This window comes from Anser cygnoides, chromosome 2, assembly GCF_040182565.1.
Source record: "Anser cygnoides isolate HZ-2024a breed goose chromosome 2, Taihu_goose_T2T_genome, whole genome shotgun sequence".
NCBI classification, from domain to species: domain Eukaryota; kingdom Metazoa; phylum Chordata; class Aves; order Anseriformes; family Anatidae; genus Anser; species Anser cygnoides.
The window spans coordinates 27,660,540-27,676,329 of record NC_089874.1 but is presented as its reverse complement, the minus strand read 5'-3'; the positions used below and the strand labels follow the sequence as shown (position 1 = coordinate 27,676,329).

The 15,790-nt window shown below is 40.6% G+C and overlaps 1 protein-coding gene across 4 annotated transcripts in view; it reads right to left on the bottom strand.

Annotated features, from left to right (window-relative positions):
* UMAD1 (UBAP1-MVB12-associated (UMA) domain containing 1) overlaps positions 1-15,790 on the bottom strand; it is an 89,359-nt gene that overhangs the window by 19,248 nt on the left and 54,321 nt on the right. For all 4 annotated transcript variants that reach the window (XM_048075430.2, XM_013183440.3, XM_048075432.2 and 1 more), the window contains exon 3: positions 376-461. In XM_048075430.2, coding sequence (XP_047931387.2) covers positions 376-461 — 86 coding nt within the window. The remainder of the gene's footprint in view (positions 1-375; positions 462-15,790) is intronic.

The window sequence follows — 15,790 nt, the reverse complement described above, 5'->3', positions numbered from 1 at the left end:
AATAACTTATGTAAACGTTTGACATTTTCCATCACTGCTCACTACACTAATACTTGTATGCAATTCATTAACACTCCAGCTACAGTTCCATGCTTGCAAATCTCAAGTATAAAAATGAGATAAACAGCAACAGCACACAGCCCAGCCTTCCCTTCTTACTCTTTCTTTTTCAAATCAATATCGGTGGCCTTAACAGTGTTGTCATCTAATTACTAGTAATGCTTCTTCTATGATAGATGGCAAGAAAGGCTGAGTAGGCACTTAGTCTGCAGAGGATGTGAATGTATTGAGACCTTCTCCTGCAGGACATTCATACTTCTTAAATGATCTGCTATCAAAGTTTCAGCATGCATGAGTAAAGAGATAATCCCCTACCTGTGAAGGTTGACTGTAGGTCGGTCTGGTCTCTGGAAACGAAGTTTTGTCCTTTGACTCTCTGTTTTGATCATCAGCTGTCTCACCTAGCAAAGAAAGAAAATACCTATTAAATCACTGAAATCCTTCATGTGTTATAGGGAGTAAGAAAAGATCTTGAGCTTGTACAATTCCTTGGGAAAGGGAGAACTCTGTTGCCACATTTATATTTTACAGTTTTGAACATGAGAAAACAAACACTGAGTAGTGGTCTGTGAAAACCGGGAGTAAATCTGTCTCAATTAGTTAAAGTGAAAAATACAGAAAAACAAAGAAAAAGAAAAAAAAAAAGTAATAAAAAAGGGCCCCCCTATTTTTGAACACTTAGGACTGACCATTAAATTCTAATAATGGCAAAGTGTCAAGCAAAGGAGATGTAGCGGTGCAAAGGCCATAGCCGGTACAAGCATCAGTCACGTCCCTCCAAGTCAGGCTAGGAGGACACGCGCATGGTTATTCTATCCTCATTTACAACCTAGTTTCTGTACAGGAGATATCTGTGCACAAGTGTCAAGAAAGAGATGCGGCATAAAAAAAGAAATTCCCTGGCTTTAGCCATACAGGGAAAATGACTACTGGGCAGGCTGGACATTAACCTCATCCCATTGCATGGACGTGGCTACCTCTTTCTAGGATTTTGCAGATGAGACACGAGCGCCCAAAAGCTGCAGCTGGTACCAATCTAAGACGGGTAGATCACAGCAATAAACTAGAGGCAGAGTATTAATTTTATTTTAGAGAGAGAAGTTACATCAGTAATTTTAGTAAAAATGTAAAGGCAGTAAAACAAAAAAGCAGCATTTCTCAGATATGGTAAAAAAAAATCTAACTAACTTATTTCTCTAATTGTCTTTGACTGTGGGATGTCATACAAGAAACTGTAAAAATGTTGTGGATTATCTCTTTATGCTGTCAGTGCAACTCAGCAAATAGTTGGTAAGAAGAGACAACTTAGAAAGATGAAAAAAGATTCAGTTGTGTCATTCTGGTTTTATTTTTATTTGAACTGATGGTGCTTTCTGTAATGGATTATTTTAGAAGCCTGTCTTCTTAAAAAGTCCTGCCGCCACAGTTCTAAATGAAAGGGTTCGAGTTACTGTAGCTTAACTCCTTTGCTAAGCCTGTGTTTTTGGCTTTCCTGTGCCATTTTCTCCAGAGGTTTGGTTAGGAGTGGTGCACCTGGCAGAGGCTGCCATGAACAGCAGCCAGCTTCTGCCCATGCCCAGCGAGCCTGGAAGCTGGTGGCATCCCGGTCTGCGCGTGCTTGCACCAAGCTGTCACCCACCCCCAAGGACCCACGGTCAGACCCCTGGGTACACTGCAATATTTGGAAAAGTACCTTACGAAATCTAGCAGTAGTGTTTAGTCATCGGGTATATTTTTAATAGTCTAGGATAATTCCTAACAGTGTCAACAGTGTCAGGAGCATTGTCAGTAAATACATGTTGTAGGTCATTAATGCCTACTCACTCCATTAGTGTCTACACCTTTCTAGAACCTTCCTGGAGTTGAAAAACGCTTCTCAGTTAGCCTGTAGTTCTCTACATAAAATACTCTGAAGTACTTGCATTCACATCATCTCTTTAAAACAAAGATAAATTTGTGAGGGGGGAGGGGAGAAGTGCGAAAAAAGTGGGAAGAGAACACAAGAGAAGGGGAGTCAGAGCATCTTCAATCCCTCCCTATGACACTGTGAAAAATAAAATGTGTAAGCACCTATAAGATTATGATATAAGTAACTGCCATTAAAATAAATCATGTCACCCAATTAGTTTACATATGTACTGAAGTAGAGGTCTGCAAAGAAAAATTATTAGAGGTCTTGTAAATGCCATCTGCAATGAAATATTGCAAAAACTTGGAGAGGCATGAAAATAGTTGGCAGATGTATGAAGAGGAGAATAAAACATATTTTTGGTACATTTGCTGCGGATGAGAGTGCAAACAAGTTGAAATCGTAGCAAATTGAGGCTAAATCAGCTTCTCCAGAAGTGAGGCTGGTTGAGAGCTTGGATCAACTGCTTCAGGAAGTAGTGGAATGTCCCCCTCTAAAGGGCTGCGGAGAGAGGCTGAAGAAACATCTGTTACGAATGGCTTCAGCCCTGCCAAGACAAGGAGGATGAATGACCTTTTGTATTCCCTCCTAGTCCTGTGCTCTATGAAAGATGCGGGAGGAAAAACACAGGATACCCCTCCCTCAGATCACGATTTGTCAAGGGAACTGGCAAATGCTGGCTGCACGGAGACTTGTGAAGATGCGGTGCAAGCAGACTGCAGCTTGCTGGACAAAGGCTAAGCAAGTGTGTAAGGGACGAGCCGGGTAGCCTGTCCGTAGCAAAGGGACAGCTAATAGAAGTCAGTGAGAGGACTCATATTGGGTAAAGTTGGGAGTATGCAGAAACATACTGAAAGAGTTACACTGGAGATCTAAGAAACACACGAACCAACTTCTTCCTCCTCATCCTTACATACTGTTCCTGGAAAAGCACTTGGAAGTTTTTATATTCAAAGAAACAAAAGACCTAATTGATATGTGTTAGTGCTATCTAGAATATACTTTTTTTTTTCTTCCTGTGATTGGTTTTCCTTAAGATGAAAAGAAATCGTTGCTTGAAATCTGTACGAAAAGGTCAAAAATGTAAAAATGTTCACAGGAAAAGAGGAATAAGGACAGCTCATTGGGAGAGAAATTAAACATTTTTTTGACTTAGAACTTTGACATCCAACTCCCACAGGTGGGAAGTTCATGGTATCTGGTGTTTCACAACTTGGACTGACTTTGCAAACTGAACTTCAATGCAGATTTCCTCGTTAAAAAAAAAAAAAGTGCAAATGAGAAAAACTCAACATCTTCCCAGATTTTTAGATACATATATGGTCCTGCAAAGATAACCTATGAATCTTCGCATAGATTAGTATTACTTGACTTAATGGAATTAAAGCAGTTATAGGCAGCTGCACACTAAGCCATCTAAGACATCCACTAGGATAGAATAGTTTTCTACAGAAAAAAAAAATATTCTTGGTGTACTTCTTTGACAACTTCCTTTCTCAAATATCCAAATAGATTAATCAACCTTATTATCACCCTATTTCTACTAGCCCAAGTGATGAATTGACTTTCACATACCTCCCCAATCCCAGCTTCTCCCAGCTCCAACAGTTCCCAACCTATTATGCTAGCCATAACCGATGCATCTTGTCTCACCACACCCAAATGTTTTGTTCAGCTTGCCTTGGTTTCCTATTGACCTCAGTTCTAATCTCTTCCTTCACTGCAAGTCAGTTTCTCTTCCCTCTTCAGTCTCTGCCTCTCAGATGCTTCCCCCTCTGATCTGGTTTTCCTCTTCTCTGCTGCAGCCCTACACCCTTCTATTCTTGTCTACCTAGATGTTAGGAAGGCGGACAAAGGTGAATGCTGATGAGACAGACAGCCTTGGGAGCAGGAACTAAGATGGGTTCTTTTGAGCACATTACACCCCCAGGTTTGCAGTTTTTTAACTGAAAGAAAAAAAAAAGAAAAACAACAAACGTACACAATCCTGACATAAATAGGTATGTAATTATAATTTTGCCAAGCTAAGCAACTGGAATCTGGCTCTGAAAAAATCAAGAGCACATAACGTTAGTCGGCAGGGCTACCAGCTCACCTCCCTCCCCCCGGTCAGTCTTTCATCAGAACTGAATAGCAAATCAGGGCCAGAGGGACCACTGTAATCATCCTGCCTAACCTCCTGTATAAATATAGGCTATAAGATTTCTTGAATTAATTTGTTTGAACTAGAGCAAGTTTAAAGCTGTATTTTAATTAAGAGATAACAGGCAAAATGATTCATTTTACAAGACAATTAGATTCCTGGCTCATATATCCCTTGGTTTAAAAGCATTATGCAAAGTTTTAGTCATAAAACTCCTATTAAAAAATGAAGTCATGTACCTCAAATGTCATACACTACTCAGAGAACATAAGAATTAGAAACGAAGGGATGCCGTGTGCAGTGTAATGTGGTTCAAACATCGGCCCCATAATCCATGATACGCAGGACATCACTGGGGGAATTTATCAGGAAAATAGTCATGCTCATTCCTGTAAAATATTCCTTTACTTATCAATGGAAATATATTTTCACGTTTGAAAGGAGAGCAGTAGACATTTATCCTACTGCCCAGATGAGGATGTATTTCGAGTCCTCAGTCCTGTTTTTAAGTTACTTTAAGCCTCTTGCAGGTCCAAATGAAAGATGTTGCACTCCAAGGTCAGAGACAGAGATTTTCCTTCCTCTGAGCTGGTGCTGGATTTGCACCAACCTTCCCCAAGTTTCACTGGCACCTTCTTTTTCCATGAGCTGCATACAGGTGGTACCCAGGAAAGAAACACACATCCTAGTCTACAGTATGTACTCGGTACGTCCCCCTGTCCCCTCTCAGATTTTTTGGCATCTTCAAAAATTGGCATTTACCTGGACCTCAGCAAACTCTTGTATATAAAGGTTCAACCACAACTTTGGCTTCTACTCAACAAGGAAGTGGGGTTTCTATTTATACTCTTTCCTCTTCCAGCATTTTGTCATCCTCAAGCTGTGTAGTCTCTTGATCAACAGACTGCATTTAAAAGTCTATCCTACCCTCAGCTTAGAAAAGAGAAAAGAATTGTAAATACACGTTAGAGTAACTTGGTCTGCAATTTGTCCTGCTCTGTGCAAGAATCCTGTGAGAAAGCGAACCATGCGCAGCACAGCAAGCAGTAACTAGATATCAAATACACAAATTTCCACGTCATATTCAGCTTCAAAAGGAAGACAGTTATTTTCCATTATACTTTAGTTAGTTGCTTAACTATTTCTTGCCTGTCACTGCCTTTTCTATCCTACCTAAAAACGGCAGGATTCTAGTATTCTGGCTTATGCTTAGAAACAAAAAGGCAAACAGTTCTAAGAAAGGATTAGTAGGATCTGAAAATGAGGGAAGCTGATGCTATGGAAACATAAAGGTTTTAATGCTGTTTCTTGACCCTCTTTCCTACTCATAAATCTTCCCCTCCTTCCCTCAGATAAGGAAGGAAGTCCAGACACACCAATTTTAAGTCAATCACAGAACTTCAAGCTTCAGTTCATCAACAGTTGCACCATTATAACACTATCAACCTAGGGAGGTGTTTAGGAAGTACTGAAGTTCCTTCTCCCCTCCGATCATCTGACTCTCAGGTCTGCCTACAATCTCACTTGTGTGCAGAAGTGTGGTTTGATAGTATTGCTTTTCAGCCCTGCTCTTCTCTCAGCCTCATTTAGCAGCTTCCGGCAACTTCAACTTCCATTGGTTTCCAGATCCGAGCTTATTTAGTAAAAAGTTCCTCTTCTCCTTTCTCTGTGCACACAACACACGGGCAATCAGCAATGGACTCCAAGCTGCTGCTGTTCTCCTCCCTGCCATTTCCATCCTCAAACCTTGTCTCAATAGCCACAGTTGCTTTTAAGAAGAGTCCACAGCCACATTTAGCACCAAAGAAGAGTGCAGAGCTGCCACTCCAGAACATCAGTCAAAGATGTTTTCCATATATATATTTCCAGATATAAATTTTCCAGGCACCACTCGCCCAATGAATGAGCTGTGGGCTGTAGTGGGGTGGTTCCAGGGAACAAAGCTGGCAGTATCCAGAACTTTGGAAATCTTTGCTAATGAGCACGTATTGTATACAAATACAGCAAAGTGGAAAAAATTTTGATTTGATATTTGCTGTTACAGATTAATGTAACACTCACTGATTCACCTGAATCAAATAAGGCACTGACCAGGTGCTGTCCTCTTCAATGCATGAGATAGGGCATGGATGGACGAGTGGTTCTTCTCTTTTCTTAAAGTGGGACAACCATTTTGTACAGCATTAGTGCTGTACAACCTATACATTAACTCTCGTTAGCTTCTATGTATAGTTGGCAAAACAATGAGGTCATCCTAGTTTCAGGTCACCTCATCCTGGTTTCATATTAAAGCTTTTCATATTAACAGCAGTTTCATTTCAACAAGCTAATAATACCTCCTAAAAATCCAATATATCAGCAAAAAGAATCTCCACATCTGCAATTTTCAGCAAAACAAAAGTTTAAGAGTTTATGCTGCATATGGGTAAAAGAGAAGGAAGTCTGAGTAAGCCCATGCTAAAGCACAGGTCTGTGTTAGTCTAAGCAGGCCCACACTAGGGTTTTGGCAGCCCTATATGGAATTTTAACAGTGTTTTTATAGCTGGACATTATGGGGTCCTATAAATGAACATTTTATCAGTAGTAAAACTTACTAGTATCTACCCTAGTTATTCTGATGAACCATGAGAAAATCTGTATAAACTTTGCAGAGTGAGGACCCAGAAAGACTCATTTCTTCAAACTTGTAAAAAGGGAAGGGAGGAAAATGTAACAAGGTAAACATTATCATAAATGTTCTTGCATTTGCAGATATGAAGCTAAGAGGTCCAGTCCTTATTAAGAGGAACAGCAAATCAAACCTCTGCACATGCCACCGAAGATTATAGGAGTGCAACTCCAGATTTCCACCTGGTTGCATTTTGGTATCCCATACTTCTGTAGGTGATCTTAATGCAGTCTCCATCTTGCTAAACAATTATGTCAGTCTTCTCAACCCGCATCCCACTATCAAGACCACAGATCAAACACTCCCCAACAGACTTTTTTTTTTTTTCCAAGCTGTAGCTCTTAGAAGATGGCAACAGAAAAAACATTACGAGAGTTTCTCATGTATCTCCTGTAGAGTTTCAGTATCACAGATTTACATACTGTTAAATTTGCAAAAAGCTTTTTATTTCTGTGTTTTTATTTTTTATAATTTATATCCAGCTTCTTAAAGTTTGACTTCTTTCAAAGCTTTCCTGGATCCTAAGACAACGGACCCTTACAGCTTAAAACCAAATCCATCATCAGCCACTTCACTGAGACCAAAGCATTCCCTCTCCCTGCAGTTACCTGCCTTTCTTCTAGGGGTGGTGAGGTCTTTGAGAAAACTGATTAATTGAAATATTCAATGAAATCTTGGTTGGAAGGGATCCCTGGAGGTCACATTAGTCCAATCTCCAGTTCATTGCAGAGCTAACTTCAAAGTTAAACCGTATTGCTCAGGTCCTTGTCCAGATGAATTTTTAAAGCCTCCGAAGATGCAGATTCCACAGCCTCTCAGCTCTCATTTAAATCTATCCCTTTACTATTTGATCCCTCCAACCCACAGACACATTCAAAGAAAGCTGTAGATTTCATTCAGTGACGTATTATGTTTCCTCCTTATGATTTTTTGTTTTACCCCCCTTTTGAAAAAAAGAAAACAAACTTATGATACTTCCAAGTCGAGCAAAAAGAAAGGCTAAGGATCAATACCATTCTGTTTTATGCTTCCATGTAATTACTTTCCCCATTATGCTCTCCTACCAACCTTTCTAAGTGGCCCACAGAAACACCGAATCCCCTCACCACTTTCAGCAGACCTCACTCATCCATTTTGCTGTTTGGAAATCCCATTCTTGAGTTCACTACCCTACATGTTGCCGCACCTTTCTTTGTTATCCGCGCATTGCCCGTGCCTAAGGGCAACAACTACTTCACAACTATTCACTACTCTTCCTGTGTTACTGCTACTGATATTGCTTTATGTATAAGCCACGCCATATCTATTATGTGTTAGCACTTTTCGTGAATGTTGCCCCTACAAAAAAATCTACAAAACTGCCTGGAAGGCATAGATTAGGTGCCACAGGCCAGTCTCCACATGCATTCAGTTGCAGTTCTTGACATTCCTAGAGAATCTTCAATTCTTCCTGTCATTCACTCTAGCTGTCAATAAAGCCCCTTCTCTTCATATCAAAGTAAACGCAACCTCAAGCCCAAGTGAATCGTACTTTACTGGGGAAGTAAGCCATCTAACCTACTTTTTTTTTTTTTTTTAATAAATTAGTTACTTCTTTCTTTAGACTTACTGTTTACATAATCACTGAGAATTTACTGTCATGGCCGTCTAGACCTGCTCAACCATCCTAGAATAACTAGTCTGTGTTAAGGTGAAGAATAAAACAAGAAGTCCCTTAAAATGTTATATGTTTGGAGAAATTTAGACTTAAATTATCTCTTTCCTTTCCACCTCACCCTCAAATCTGCTTCCTGGGTAGTGACTTAGCACAATCCAACTTTGTTATATGGCAAATCTGGTGTGCAGCAACAGCAAAAGAAGCAGCAGTCTGAAAGCCAGACTTCCTCCTAAGGTTACAGTCTCTTCACGATTCCTTTTTGCTTTTTCAAGGGAGGGAGGTAAAGATAATATTATTTGCCTTTATTTGTTCTATGTCTCTTGCTTAACTCCATCTTTACCTTTGAGGAGGATATGACAGACATGATCATCACAATCCCTCCTGCATTTTCTTACTTGAATTGGAAGGACGATAAGAAGTTTAAACTTAGAACAATAACAGACTTTACCTCTTCAGTTCCTTTTGAGTGGCAAAAGGCTACGGGGAAACAGTGACAACAACAAACTTCGCTGAAGACAATAGTAGAGCTCACAGAGTATACAGTTGGTGAGCAACCTCCCCTTAGAAACCTTTAGCAGTATCATTTCCTTGCTACTAGTTCAACTAACCAATAAAACCTATCTGAGAAAGAAACATTTATTATAACACTCTACTTTTCACTATGAAATTAAGATTATTTTACTATCCTCATTCCACTGTGAGGTTAGCCTCCCTCCCCCCCCCCCCCCCCCCCCCCCCCCATTTTATTCACTGTGTGGTTCTGAAGGCAATCCAGGCCAGAATAAAAACAGCATTTTGAAGCCCACTTTGGTCAGGACAGAAGAGCATTTTCCTAGCACTTAAAAATCTGCAGCGTGGTCTGCCTGTTCAGTCAGACACTGAACTTGCATGCCAATAGGGCCAGCATGCATTGAAATGATTTGCCTGACAAAAATTTTGGTGCTGATTGTCGCATATTTGCATGTGAAAGTTGCTACATAAATGCAAATTATGTTAGAAAACCTGATGTAAATGTAAATTTAACCTGCTTTCCTAAGGAAGTGGATTTACATGACCAACTTTCTATCCCTGATAAGACAGGAAAACATTGTCAAATGTGGTTCAAACTGGCACAGATACAGAAGAACCAGATTTTTACAGAATATAATCATCTGCAGCTGGGTAGTGAAAAGAGACCAAAAGTAATGCCGCTGCTAAAGGAAAAACCCATTGCACTCTCTGTTCTTCTTGGCCTGCTGGTAGCACAACTAGCAAATATTACTGTGGCTGGTCCCTGTGAATGATGGCAAGGGAAGGGCAAGAAGCAAAAGTCCCTAAATAATGCAGGGAAATAGCTATGGCTATTGTAGAGGAGTAGGACTAAGCAATCCTCAAAGAGGTTGTTGAGAAACTGAGTGCCAGCGTTTCCCCTGTTCCAGGGAACACCATGTTTTATTCTGCCTTGCATGAGCAGCTACCTAGGACATTCATGTTAGTTATTTTTGTTAGTTATTAAGAATTTTTTTTTTGTCTTCTAGAAACCCTGAAAGCTGAGTTAATACTTCCTGGGAGAAGAATTAACACATAAGACAGAACACTCATTTAACGTAACTTTCATGGTATGTAATTGTAAAAAATCTTCTCCGAAGTCATCACCATTTCCAATTTAGAGTGCTACCATGGTCCCAAAGACACGGTAGTCCCTCACTCAACTCCAGAACAAAGTTAAGCAGAATGAATTTAAAACAAACAACTCACATAAAGTTATACGAATGCACTGATACACAGTGGGTATGTGCCTGTGTGACACACGTGCCAATACACCTGATGCAGAAGTTAAGTCATAATATCCAAGCTTCTATCCAACGTGCTTTAGACAAGGCTTATAAATATTCTGGCTCACAAAGTTCCCTTCCCCTTTTTTTTTTTTTTTTCCCAATGATTTTCTATAAGGCAGCCTGATTGCTGGAATCCTTTATCACTGGGACAATCTATATAACATCAATTTTAAGTGGAAAAACTTATGCTATATCCACTGCTGCTTTTGCATTTCAGACACACGCTTGCAGAATATTTAAGAGCAGAGCATATTTTGCTTTCCTCTAAAAAGAAGTGTAAGTTCTCTGTTAGGAGTTTGCATAGTAACAAACACAAGTTTGGGAATACACTCAAAATTGTTATAAAGAGGTTCTGAATAAAAAAAAGGAAAACCTACATCCAAAAGCAATTATAATACATTGTTTAATGAAACAAGCAAAGCGTCTCTGCCTCCAAAACTTCTTGAAATATTAGTTTTGGTTTCTAACATTAATTTTATTGTATTGCTACCACCATCTGCTTTACTTTAATCTTAGGAAAGACATATAAAATTGAAAAGTAAACTAACGAAAGAAGTTGACAAGTAGGCAGTTTCCTCACAAAATAAAACACCTATCCATTTAACCTGTCCTCAGAAATGGCAAAAACAGCACAGTAGCTAATCTTTGGATCAGACTTCTCTCGTGAATAACCAGCTTCACATGAATGATTAAAGGACTGCATATTTTTATTTATTTATTTATTTATTTAGAGCACATAGGTCAATAATGTGGATTAAGTAGGATTAAAGTGTTATTTTCCGATTACTTTTGTGGTTTAAGCAGGTTTAGTACTTCTAGGAACTTTATTTTAAATCCATATTTGTAGAAGAAACCATGGCACAGAACTTCTTGTTTACTTTTGACTTGTAGGTAAATAACTTTGAAATGTTCACTTTAACATATTATCAGTAGACTACATGATTTTGAAGACAATGGGATAAATAGCATCAAACATTCACAGATTTTTAGTATGTTTGATTCAGTACCACTGAATGGGCCCTCTAACCACTAACCGCTTGGGCCTTCAACTGCATTTCTGTCTTACACAGAATGGCACAGATTTGTGAAAATTTAAAGCATCAGCACAAAAAAGCACTAGCAGAATTCTTTAAAATCATGCAAAGAGGAAGGCAGAAGCTATTAAAGAAATAGTGGGGGGAGAAAGTGACAAACAAGAATTTTTGAAGAGACAGAGAAGCATAGTTTATGTAGCCTGAAAAATAAAGGAAAAAAATGTTAATATATCTGTTTACAAAGATAACAGATCAAAAAAGTCTAGCTGGAATGTTTTTGCTTATGCTGTTCAATGAAACATCAAAACATTTGCATGCACACAAAAAAAAGTGATATTAACACTGCCCACAAAGCAAAGAGGAAGAAATGACTAAAAAACGTTCAGTATTTCAATTTTTCATTAAAAAAAAAAATATGCCAGGGCTTTGTACTGTATTCTTATCATACATGGAGAAACTTAACAAAGACCACAGCTGGCTCTAACTTTTATCATTCATGCTGTGGAATTGCCTGATGGACATGATCATATATGCAAAGTTATGCCTACACTGTACATTACTCCCTTCCCTGAACTCTGCAAGGAAATGGCATCTTCCAACTGAAACCAAAGTGTTTTAACTGTCCAAAACCATTGACAAGGAACCCATGTAGGACCGTGCCAGCTTCAAGAGCACAAAGGGAGACAGGCAGTTTTTGACAAGCAGCACTTTTGGTTTCCCGACGCAGCAACCACGCACCTCCCCAGCAGCCCTTGGGACCTGGTGGGGTGACCTGCAGTGGGTTTCATGCCCTGCAGCCAGGGTTTCCAATGAACTTCAGGCTTATGGGAGCCCAAGACACAGGGCAATGTTTCAGCGATGTTAACAGGGGTTACCAGATCTTCTGAGAAAAACATCCTAATGTTCAAAGATGAAGCTGTCCCAGGCTGTCAAGCTTGCAAGATTCAGCAGTACAAAGGCTGCTAGATTCCCCCACATCCAACAGGCAGACTGATTCAGAGTCTGATGTACAGATTTTTCCAGCTTACCTACTTGCTCAGTGTCAAGTTCCCAGGTATGCCCAACACATGCAACTTTTCTGCAGAATGATTGTGTCATTGCATGAAAACTGAGTATCTATTTCGAAACCCAACACACCGAAAACAGCCAAGGCCACCCTACAAAAACAAACCACACACATCTGGCAACTCCCATCTGGCTGCTATTTGAAGAAGTGTCATTCAATCTGTAGCACGATCGCTATTACCCAAGGGTGAGTTTTCACCACGTGGCTGAGCCAGGCTCACAGCTCAGTGCTGCCAAAAGGAGCAGCCCTGCCTCATCCCCTGGTCCCATTGATGCCCCGCTGCTCCTGCAGTTGTCTTTGTGGTGACTCCCACTGAGGTCTTGTCAGCCACCTCAGCCCATTGAACCAGAACAGAAAAAAATGAACAAATTATTATATGAGGAATTTTTGTTTGTTCGTTTTTTCTTCAGAACAGATTACCGATATCAGTGGGTTGTAAGAAATGAGAGAAATAAATATTTTTAGTTTTCCCCCTTTTCTTCCCAAGCGGTCAACAGCACAGCTAGTCTTTTGCCTTATCCTCTCGAGAAACTTGCATTAGCTTTTGCATTGGCAGCCCCTGGGAACCAGACAAGTCAACACCCACCATGCAAAGCTGAACCGCTGCGTTCAAGGAGCCACCTCTTGAAGTAAACAACGTTAGTCTGGATGACAGGTCTGTCAGAATTTAGGCAAATTGGCTTTAAGAATTATTACAGGCAAAATAATTTTATGGAAAATCTGAAATTTTACTTGGTCAAAGAGCCCAGTCAAGTACTTTATTTCTTGTTGGTATATCAATAAAAATGTATGTAAGGTTGTGCAACTTTTATAAGTTCTGTTTAGGATGCACTTAAATGAACCCTGAAGATGGGGAATTTTGCAAAGTTGAGACCGAAACAGTGATAGCCATATTCTTTCCCATTTTTAGCCACATTCCTAACCACCTTAATTTTGAATTCAGTACTCATTTAGAGAAAAGCATAGACCAACACTATCACTGTGCTGTTTTCATATAAAACAAGCCAGCAAACTAACCCAGCCCACACAGAGGGATCCTATTCAACTGGCTGAGGACTAGCAGTTGAATTTCTAGGTCATAAAGACCTGAACGTTTGTATCTGATAGGCAGCTGCTATGGTAGATTAATGATTTTCCCCAAACAAGACCAAATTCAGTTTCCATAATGAAGTTATTGTATTACATGTACTCTCCTCAGAAGCACATCCTCAGAAGCATCATCCTGTATTTGGAACCTGAAATTATTGTGCCACAACCTGCCCACAATCATTTTGCAGCCTGGTATGTGACAAAAAAATAGGAGAAAAAATAAAACCCAGGGCCATGAGCTCAAAATGACACTCCTTTCTTCCCCAAAGAACATGGCATCTGCCTCGAAGGCAAATGATTACAGGTTTCCTTCTAAGAAGGGGTGAGGAAGGCAGGCTGAGTGCCCAGAGGCCTACAAACACAAGCACTGCCACGGGACACATACCACACATGGCTGCCATCGGGCCAACTCAGTGCTGCCACAGTGTATGGGCCCTTCCTTCCTCTTTGCTTCGGGCTGTTTGCTCTTGCCTTTGACCTCAGCCATTTTGGAGCTAGTCCTGTTCCTCAGGGCTTCGGTTCAGCTCTCTAATCCCAAAGGACTCTTTCTTCTGGCTAAATTTGCTGTCATCTTAGTCAGTAGATCCAGCTCACTAGCAGGCACCTGAATAGTACTGCCCCAGGAGACATTAGGAGGTAATTGAGCAGCTCACCCATGCGCAAGGATGTGTTTCCATTCACTCTTCCCTTTTCATCAGCACTCTGTCTTCTCTCTTCCCTTCCCTGGCTCTATCACTCAACCCCTTTGAGCCAATTCCCTTTGCTAGGACAACACAACACTAACCCAGAAGAGAAACAGCTCACAAAATTGCAGAAAATCAAATGGAAAGACTGCAGAGTCTGCAGTGGGATGAAGGACCTGGCCCTCTGTCAAGAGGCCATAAGATCAGACCAGGTCTACAAAGAGCTAGCCTAAGACAGGGAGATTTCCTCAACAGAGCAACTATTGCTGTGTGCAATATGATCAGTCGTCTTCAATTTTTGCTTGGATAAGCTCTGTGAGACCAGGAGAGCTGACTGAACTGCTTGCTGCCACTGAGGAAGGGAGTTGTTCGTCCCTCACCCTCAAAGGCCCTGGCCTTGCTGCAACCTAACCCAGCAGAAATCCTCACACCTTTTTTTCTGAGAATTGAGCTGATTTACAAGGAAGTCCAGGAAACATTGGAGCTCTAGGCAAAGGAAGATCCACTGAAGTGGAGGAAAGTAGCACCTTTGATTTTGGGTGGCAACAAGCTGATAAAATCAGATTATCCTCTCTCTCAAAACCAATACTGGCCAAACAACTCTAAGATGAGTAAGATCAGACACGAGAGAAGATGACATAAAGGATTTTGCCTTTGAGATATCCCACAGTAGTTAACTTTAAAGCTTTTGTCGTTAGACAAAATTCCTTTGCTTTACCGTCCTGCCTTACAGGGATTAATTAGGAACTAAGGCCTCAAAACCAGTCTCCAACTTCTAGGCATCTTGGAAGATAGAAGACCATGCCTGTTTAGAGTGTGCTAAAATGTAGGTGTGGTGTACAAATGCACAGACCACTTTGGGGCTCATTTACTGGGGAAGGGAACAGCTCAACACAGACACCTAAGTTAGGAGACCATGCTGCTGTTGCTAATAGACTTCTTCAAAAGGTGACAAGGAGGCACCTAAATTATACACCTGCTCCATATGCAGGGAAGTGTCTCTCCATCCAGTGACGAAGTTGGAAGAACTGCTCCCAAATGAAGGAATCTGCAGTCAAACACTCCTGTAAATGATCTAATTGCTGATTCCTGCGGCATTCTGCAGCATGAAGGGAGATCTTATCTAGGCAGCGCTCCTGAAAGGCTGCTATCCGGAGAAAAGCTCTGCTATACTGACAGCAAGTTCAGATGGGGGATGTGAGCATGCTTCGACAGCCCCCAGCCACTGAAGAGATTTGGGGAAGAAGAAAATGCTTCAGAGCACAAGAGATGCCCCCACCCCCTTTAGCTACCTGAGGTCCATCCCAAATTGCTGCCGCCCCGCATATGCTTCCTTTTAGGCATCAGTGCAGGCAAAACAATGCCTGCAGTGAAAGAATGACCTGTGAACATGGATCTCTGCCTTAATCATGGGAAGATCCAAGCCAGAAGCAGCAGGGGACAGAAGCAGATGCTTTGTCTGGACTCAAAGCTTCTTCCAATGTATACATATAAGACAGGGATTCAGAGTTTGCCTTGCTTGAATTTGCTTCTAAATTAATAAAAAGCACCGTAAAAAGCAACAACTACAAAAGCCTTCAGAAGCATGACTTCCTTCTCCCATCTGCTGCTTTAATCAGTTTATTGTAGTAGTTGCAATCAAAAGTAATGAAAACACACTACAT